Source organism: Musa acuminata, chromosome BXJ3-4 (assembly GCF_036884655.1).
Source record: "Musa acuminata AAA Group cultivar baxijiao chromosome BXJ3-4, Cavendish_Baxijiao_AAA, whole genome shotgun sequence".
Lineage (NCBI taxonomy): Eukaryota > Viridiplantae > Streptophyta > Magnoliopsida > Zingiberales > Musaceae > Musa > Musa acuminata.
The window spans coordinates 31,021,688-31,030,860 of NC_088352.1; the positions used below are offsets into that span (position 1 = coordinate 31,021,688).

At 39.1% G+C, this 9,173-nt stretch overlaps 1 protein-coding gene across 1 annotated transcript; it reads left to right on the forward strand.

Annotated features, from left to right (window-relative positions):
- The first annotated feature begins 413 nt into the window (after positions 1–413).
- On the forward strand, positions 414–1,938 carry LOC135636122 (putative pentatricopeptide repeat-containing protein At1g03510). The gene has a single exon (XM_065147703.1). The coding sequence runs from the start codon at positions 431–433 to the stop codon at positions 1,775–1,777; it is 1,347 nt and encodes a 448-aa protein (XP_065003775.1). The 5' UTR covers positions 414–430; the 3' UTR covers positions 1,778–1,938.
- The last annotated feature ends 7,235 nt before the right edge of the window (positions 1,939–9,173 follow it).

Here is a 9,173-nt window from a genome sequence, read left to right on the forward strand (position 1 = left end):
CACCGCTTATCATTTGCAAAAGAAAAGATCAATCGATCTTATCCTTCAAATACTCTTCTTAATTAGTAAACCCAAATAGCTAATTTGATGGTGGAATCCCTTAATTCATGCTAAGGATTCGAATCCTTGCCATGAGTTATGTTATGTTCTCTCCATGAATTTTGTGGGCTTAAACTTATTTTAATTAATTTTGGTTATCTTTTAACTAAATTATTTTCAAGGATGATTTGAAGCGTCCTCTATGTGTTGTGTGGGCTTAATTGATCTCAATTTTGGGGTCTAATCTGGTTTCAATTGGTCACAATTTGTGGGTCTAATCTGGTTTCAATTGGTCTCAATTTGTGGGTCTAATCTGGTTTCAAATGATCTCAACTTGGGGGTCTAATCTGGTTTCAATCGGCGTTGACTCATGATTAGGTTCTTCTCCTTAATGGGCTTCAACGAGTCCTGTGAAGCAGGCGTGAGGTTGCGACCGGTGGCTTACCCGATGCGCTCGAACAGCTACCACCGGCTGGTCTCCTACACCAAACACTTGGCGGCCGAGGCGAAGCAGGGCAGGCACCATGAGGCCCTCGACCTGTTCGCCCAAATGTTCGCCTCTCCCGACCTCGCCCTCGACCCCTTCGTCTTCTCCCTCGCGCTCAAGTCGGCCGCCGTCCTCCGGCTTCCCCTCACCGTCCGCGCCGTCCACGCTCACGCCGTCAAGTCCGGCCTGCTCCACGACCCCTATGTCGCGTCCTCGCTCGTCGACTCCTACGGGAAGTGCGCCTCGCTCGTCCACGCGAGGAAGTTGTTCGACGATTGCACCCAGCGGAACGCTGTTGTGTGGAACGCCTTGATCTCGCTCTACTGTCGCTCGGGTGACGTCCCCAGCGCGCTACGGCTGTTCGAGCTCATGGACGTGCCCCCGACCGCGTCGTCCTACAACTCGGTTATCGCGGCCATCGCGGAGTTCGGCGGAGGTTCAGGTTCGTCTCGAGCCATCGAGTTGTGTAGGAAGATGCAGGTCGCTGGCATTAAGCCCAACCTAATCACAACTTTGGCTTTGTTCCCTGCTTGCGTTGGCACTGGAGCGTTGAATTCGATCAAAGAGATTCATGGCTTTGCTCTTAGGAATCACATTCAGCCAAATTCGCAGTTTGATAGCGGGCTGGTTGAAGCTTATGGGCGTGGCGGCTGCTTACCCTATGCAAGTTGTGTTTTCGATGAAATGGAGGAAAGGGATGTAGTCTCGTGGAGCTCCATGTTGTCAGTTTATGCATTTCATGGCCATGCTAACAGAGCGATGTCAGTGCTCAAAGAAATGGAATTGGATAACATTCGGCCGGATGGGATCATGTTCCTCAGCGTACTGAAAGCGTGCAGTCATGCTGGACTGGCGGATGATGCGTTGAAGTATTTTGACATCATGACTAAGGTGTATGGACTCGACGCAGGCAGTGATCACTACTCGTGTTTGGTGGATGTATTGAGTCGAGCAGGTTGGTTGAAAGAGGCGTACGAGGTCATCAGGGGGATGCCGATGAAGGCGACCCCTAAGGCCTGGGGGGCGCTTCTTGGAGCTTGCCGTAGCTATGGTGAGGTCAGACTCGCTGAGATTGCCGCAAAAGTGCTGTTTGAGATCGAGCCAGAGAATGCAGGCAATTTTGTGTTGCTTGCAAGCATATATGCAGGCGCAGGGAAATTTGAAGAGGCCGAGAGAGTGAGGATGGTGATGGAGGGAAGGGGTGTGTCGCTGAACCCAGGCGGTAGTTGGGTTGTACCTCATAGGTCTTGATTTTGCAGAGCAGTGGCTTAACATGGAAGTCTGGTTTCAACTTTCAACTCTGGAGGAGGGCTCTTGAAGAGGTGTGTTTCTCCAATACCAGTATCATTCACTGTTCTTTGTTGCTGTTTCTGTGGCTATCATCCGAATCTATCCTAAATCTTCTTAACCAAGGTATCCTTTATAATCTTGTAAAAGAAAAAAGAGTTACAAAATGGAAAAGAAAGAATCACGTTAAACAACTATACTTAGTAAATTGCTTAATTTTAAATGCCATAAACAATCTCTACATCCATATGGATTTCGTGGTCCCTGTAAAATTAGATGTGTAAACCTAATATTCAATATGCAGTGAGTGGCTCCAGTGAAAATTCCCTCACTATACCATCAGTATTCAAGAAAGACACATCATTAAAATATAATTAAATTAAATAAACTTTAACAAAATAATTCCAGAAAATTAGATGACAAAATATTTGTAGTCATCAACCACAGTTGTAATGCTGTAATGTATATGGTCCAGAAACAGATTCTTAAAGTCTGACACTAAATCTGGCAGTAGAATTACTTAAATTTAGGATCAGTGTTGTCAAGAGACTCAAGACCACATTGGTCTAATCCATGTCATAGAGATTTTGGTGTTGGAGAGAGACCTTTCCTGGTATAACCTTTGTTGACACTTTGGCCTACCCACTGCTCTTCATTTCCTGGTAGAGTATTGTTTAGCTAAAAAAAAGAGAGAATGTAGAAAGCATTATCTGATTGCTTATAGACATTAGGAAGTCTAGATTCAACAATATAAGTGCATAGCAATAACCTCTTTTAGTTCCATCAAATAAAGTTCTGCATAATTTCTTTTAATCAAACTGATCAGTCAAATAAAGTTCTGATTGGAAGAATTTTCACATATTCAGCTAATAAACTATCCGCAAGGTTTCATGCTTGTAGGGGGCAGACAAGAAACCAGGTTTGTTGCTTAGTGAATTTGTTTCAGAAAATGCTAAGTTTAACATGGTATAGTATTATTTGGAAATTCTAAGTTTAACAAAATAACTTGTCTTGGGTGTAACAGAAGACGTAGATATGCAACGAATTTCTGGATATATGAGACTAATATTATGAAACAACATAAAAGAAGCAAAATTTTAACTTGCTCTGTGCGGTTAAGGGAAACTCTAAATCTATATAACTTGTAATTTTCTCATGATTGAATGTAGTTTGTTTACTCTTTCTTATTAATCTGAGATCCACTTGACTCTTGCTGGTGGATTGGAACATGTAAAACAGCTGGCCTTATATCATGAAATGGGATCTCTATATGTTTTGTATACCATCCTGCTAGCTTATATGGTCATATTGACATGTTCAAAGGACTGGGATATAAGTTGGGAAGAAAGAACAAGTCAGCTCAGAGCCAAACCTTGATTCTTAGGTTTATTTATCTGTTGCCAAGCAGCTCTTATGAGTTGATCATGAAACAATATGATTATTGCTTTGCAGTACAACTAAAATTTTTTAACTAATTCTTATTGTCACTGGGTCTGATTTTGCAACGGAATACAAATGAGCTATAGAGAAGCAAACATGATTGGGAATTGGTGTTAAATGTAGAAACTTGCCACTGGAAATTTAATATTGAAGGAAGAGATTATATCAGGAATGTTAAAATATATGTGAGTATGTGATATGGTTCCTCATTATTTAGGTGAGAAGACCAACATTTTTTTGTTTTTTTTCTTGACACCCTAATGTGAATAACCTATGAGAGCTCATTTAATATCATTACCGCATGCATCAGTGATGTTTACAAGATATTACGGAAACTAACTATATGAAAGATGTCAGGTCTGATATTCTCTGAGGGGGTGGGGTGTGTGTGTGTGTGGCTGAGAGGTCTACTGGAGCTGATTTAATATCATCCATGCATGCATTAATTATATTTACAAGATATTAGGGAAACTAATTATATGAACAATGTCAGGTTTGATTTTTTCTGAGGTGTGGATTGTATGTGTGGGATTGAGTTTTGGTTTGCTGAGGGAGTGATAGAATATCAGGCCCTATTCTGATTAGTTTTTGAAAATTTATTGTACATATGCTTACAGTTTAGATTCATATCAAAGGAACTTCTCAATCACTCTTGCTTGTTTAGTTTTACATAATAAGTCCATATGCTTACAGTTCAGATTCATACTAAAGAAAACTTCTCAATCAATTTTGTTTGTTTAGTTTTACATAATTAGTTCTATGGTTATTTTGTTGTCCTCTTGACTAAGTTTCAGTTGTGCTATCTCTAACAGCAACGTGTCGTCTAACCAATTTCAGAGCAATGGAGTTATCATTTCTAATAGAATGATCCAGTATCTGATCATTTCTACAGTCAATTATGCACCTCCAATACATACAAAAGTTGCACACTCGATGGACTCCATGAGAAATATGTTGCTGCTGTTGTGCAGCTGCCGGGAGCTATTGGTTTGACTTCTTTGCGTCACTTGTTAATTTTATTACAATAGATAATATGTCAAGCATCATCAGTGATTTAAAAAGGCGCTCGGGCGCTTACCTAGGCTTTCAGGTGAGGCGAGGCGAGGCTCGAGCGCCTCGCTAATCTCCTAGGCGACGCGCTTCAAACAGACGCCTGGGTTAACCAAGGCGACCGAACCAGGATTTTAGGTCTGGTTCGGTCTCTGATAGTTAGTTGGTTTAAATCGAACCAACTAAAATCGATATAAGTGAGAACCCAACCCTAACCCTCGCCGCTACCATTGCCGATCCCGATCCCGATCCCGATCCCGATCCTGATCTTGTTGCTCGCCGCTGTCGCTGCTCGCAAACGCTGCCTTTGTCGTCGCTAGTGCCTCCCGCCGCTCGTCACTCCTGCTCTCGCTATCGTTGCTCGCTGTTGTCGTTGCTAACAAACGCTGCCTCTATTGCCGCTTGCGCCTCCCGCTTCTCGTCGCTCCTGCTCCCGCTCTCGCTGCTCGTCGCTGTCGCTGCTTGCAAATGTTGCCTCTATCGCCGCTCGCACCTCTTGTTGCTCGCTGTTCCTGCTCCTGCTACCTTGCTCGCCGTTGTTACTGCTCGCAAACGCTGTCGCTGCTCTCCGCTCTCGCTCCCGCTGCCGCTGCCATTGCTCGCCGCTCGTCGTTGCCGCTGCCGTTGCTGCTGTTGCCTCTCGTCGTTGCCGTCGCTCGCCGCTGCTGCTTCCTCTTTTCTCAGTTAGTAGGCTTATACTGTTAATATTAAGTTTATTTGAAATGATTAATTTTTAATTCTGTTAATAGATTAATAATATATTATTTTGATTTTAATATTGTTAATTTTTATTTATTTGAAATTATTGCTAGGTTTCAATATAAATGACAAGTGTAGAGAGTAACTCAATAGAGTCTCCAATGGTATAAAAAAAAGATCCTGCATGGAAGTATAATTATTTGAGGGATCCAAAAGATCATAATGTAGTGACTTATATATTCTACGATAAGACTACTAGAGGTGGTATTTTTCATGCAAAACAACATCTAGTAGGAAATTTCAAGAATGCAGCAACTTGCAAAAAGTGTCCACTTGAGGTAAAAGAAGAGTTGCTGAGTTATATGAATGAAAATAAGATACAAAAGAATGAATCTTACGGGAATTTACCAGAAGACAATGTTGAACATCTCAGGGATGAAGAAGAAGATTATTCTATGAGTATTAACCCAAGTGAAAAAAGAGTATACGATAAAAAAGGAAAAGAAGTTATAAGTATTAAGAAAGGTAAAAAATGATCGATGAATCTATATTTGTTTCAAGGATCTCAGAAACAACAAGGGCAAGTAGGAGGCTTAAAATTTAGACAAACAAATATAAGTGATGCTTGTGATAAAGAAATAAGAGAAAGAACAATTCAGCACATTGCTTGCTTCTTCTATCAGGCTGGTCTTCCCCTTAGTACAACTCGTTTAGATAGTTTTAAGGATATGATTGAAGCTATTGGAATATATGATGCAGGATTAAAACCTCCAAGTTATTATGAGATGCGAGTTCCATTGCTACAAAAAGAGTTGAATTATACAAATGACTTACTAAAAGATCATAAAGAACCATAGGCAACATATGGTTGCTCTATTATGTCAGATGTTTGGACTGACAGGAGGCGCAAGAGTATAATTAATTTTATGGTTAATTGTTCTTTAGAGACTATGTTTGTGAAGTTAATAGATGCTTCATCTTTTGTAAAATCTAGAGACAAGATATATGATTTACTTGATAACTTTGTGGAAGAAATTTGAGAACAAAATATTGTTCAAATCATAACCGACAATGGAAGCAACTATATTTTAGCTGGTAATATTCATCTTTTGAATTTGTTAATTATTTTATCTTCAATTAAGTGTGTTAAACTCTTAAGTCTTATCATTTTTGTTATCCTTTGTCTTAGGTAAATTACTTGAATAAAAAAGACAACACTTGTATTGCACTTCATATGCAGCACATTGTATTGATTTAATATTGGAGGATATTAGAAAAATCTTAGAAATCAAGAAAACCTTAGAAAGGGTAATTTTTGTTGTTGGATTTCTTTATAATCACATTAGGGTTTTGAATATGATGAGAGAATTTACAGGGAATAAAGAATTAGTGAGACATGGTGTCACCCGATTTGGTACTTCATTCTTGACATTACAGAGTGTGCATCATCAAAAACATACTCTGAGAAATATGTTTACCTTTGAGACATGGGTGACAGGCAAATGGACAAAATAAGCAAAAGGCAAGAGGGCTGCTGATATCATCTTAATGCCATCCTTTTGGAATTATATAGTTTATATATTAAAGGTAATGGACCCTCTTGTTCGAGTCCTTCGGTTGGTGGATAATGAAAATAAGCCTGCAATGAGATATATTTATGAGACTATGGATAGAGCAAATGAGACGATTAAAAGATCTTTTAATGAAAATAAAGAAAAATATGAGAAAATTTTTACAATCATTAACGAAAGATGGAATTGTCAACTTCATCGTCCCTTACATGTAGTAGGATATTATTTGAACCCTGAATTCTTTTATAAGATTAAATCTGTTGGATTTGATGTAGAAGTTTTGAGTGGGTTATATCAATGCATTGCAAGATTAGTTCCCAGCCTTGAGGTTCAAGATAAGATTATTCATGAATTATCTTTATATAAACATGTCGAAGGTCTTTTTGGAATTCCAATTGCCGTTCGATCCAGGACAACTACGTCTCTATGTATTAATAATTTGATATAATTAATTTTATATATATTATGTTACTATGTTATTGCTAATAATAACATAAATTTTGCAACTAAATAGTGGAGTCTATTTGAAAATTCCACCCCGAACTTACAGCAATTTGCTATCAAAGTACTTAGTTTGACATGTAGTGCTTCGGGTTGTGAGCAAAACTGTAGTGTCTTTGAGCATGTAAGGATCACTAAATATTTTTTATTTTAATTAATTTATTTATTTAGATATATATATATATTAATATATTTTTAAATTATATGACATGACAGATTCACTCGAAGAGAAGAAATCAGTTAGAACATCAACGATTGCACGATCTTATTTACATAAAGTATAATCAAGCTTTGAAGGCTCATCATGATTTGCAAAATAGATTTGATTCAATCTCATTGTAAGATATTGATGATTCAAATGAGTGGTTAGTAGGAGAAATGGGTGCTAACTTGCAAGATGCTGAAGACGAGCTTGTATTTGAAGATGATAGATTGACATGGAGAGATGTGGCAAGAGCTTAAGTGTTGGAGAATTACAAACATATACAAGACAGATGTCAAAGAGAAAAATGAGTGCAAAAGCATCCAGCTCGGCTCGTGCTATTATTGAAGACATAGAGAATGAAACATATCTTGATGAAGAGGAAGGAATCGAAGGACAAGAGGAAGAAACCGAATTCAATGAAGATGATTTGTGTGAAAATAACGATAATATTGATTATGATGAAGGACTTTGATGTAAAATTTTATTGTTTTGAATATTGAAACTTTTTGTTAATGTGACATTGTGATTTTGTATCTTAGATTTTTTTAAATTTAATAGTATATTTTTATTTAAAATTTTAAATAATTATATTGATTAATTATATTATATATTTTTATATTTTAGTGCCTTGCTTCGCTCGGGAGAGCGCTTGGGCGAGCGCCTAGCGCCTCGGGCGTTTTTGGACCTTGGCGCCTTTTGGCGCCTAGTGCTTTTTAAATCATTGAGCATCATGCAGTTAATATTTGTAAATTGTCTTATTTTTGACATTCTATATTCTTGGTTTTGCGAGATGAATGTGAGAGCATAGAGATTGAGAGATGAAAAAGAGTAGGATCAGTCTTTTGTTCCTATCAAGTTAAAATCAAACAGGTGGATTTAAAATTGTTATCCAATCCCTATTTGATATTTGTAGACAAGTAGTTGAATTAGAATGGATCTGAAGTTCTGAACGTTAGGATCAAGAGCGCACTAAGAGGGGGGGTGAATTAGTGCAGCGGAAAACTTTTACGATTTAAAAGACTTATTACGATTAAAGCCGATTTAACAAGAATGGTTTCAACTCAATCCTTTTGGAAGAACTTTGAACTTGAAACATTTCGGGAAAAAGCAAGAGAAGACTAAGGTGATTTGCAGCAATGCAAATCACACAACTGAAAAACGTCAGTTTCGTAAAGCTTTCATACAAGTAAAATCAATTTCGGAAAATATTTACGTCAAAGCGAATGTGGATGTATTTAAAGCACAGTAAGGAGGAGAGACAATTTGCTAAAAGGAAAGATGCTCAAAGTAAATGTAAACCGAGATTTTAGAGTGGTTCGGTCAATCGTGACCTACATCCACTTTCGGCTTCCTCCTTCGACGAGGTCACCGGCAGCCACTAGAGACCTTCCTTCAATAAGCGAAGGCCAATCACCTTTTACATCCCTCTTCTCCTTTTACCGGGTTTAGGAGATAACCCTTACAAGCACTCACTCTCCTCTCTTAAACAGAATTCTAACACTTAGACTTGGAGGAGGGAATTTCTAAAGAGATTGTAGCAGCGTTTCTTTGTTTTTAAACTCTTTGTGCTTGTGTTCTTTAACCAGGGATGAGAGGGGTTAAAACTTTCCCATCTCGGGTTCCCCGGGCACGGGCGATACTATCGCCTACGTTGGGTGGTACCACCGTCTAGTGTCAGTTAACACTAACACTGTCCTGGGCGGTACCATCGCTTAGGTCTGGCAGTACCATCGCTTGGGGGACAATGCTGGGCGGTACCACCGCCCAGATTGGCGGTTCCACTACCTGGCACCCTGCTAGGGGCGGTACCACCGCCTAACACAGTCTCGAAGACTGTGCCATGACGGTGAAACTTCTTGGGGCACTATTTGAGCCTCTTATTGAGCCCAACACA

What these genes read in the sequence shown, in the direction of transcription:
- LOC135636122 (XM_065147703.1), top strand. Translation starts at nt 431, where the DNA reads ATGGGCTTCAACGAGTCCTGTGAAGCAGGCGTGAGGTTGCGACCGGTG.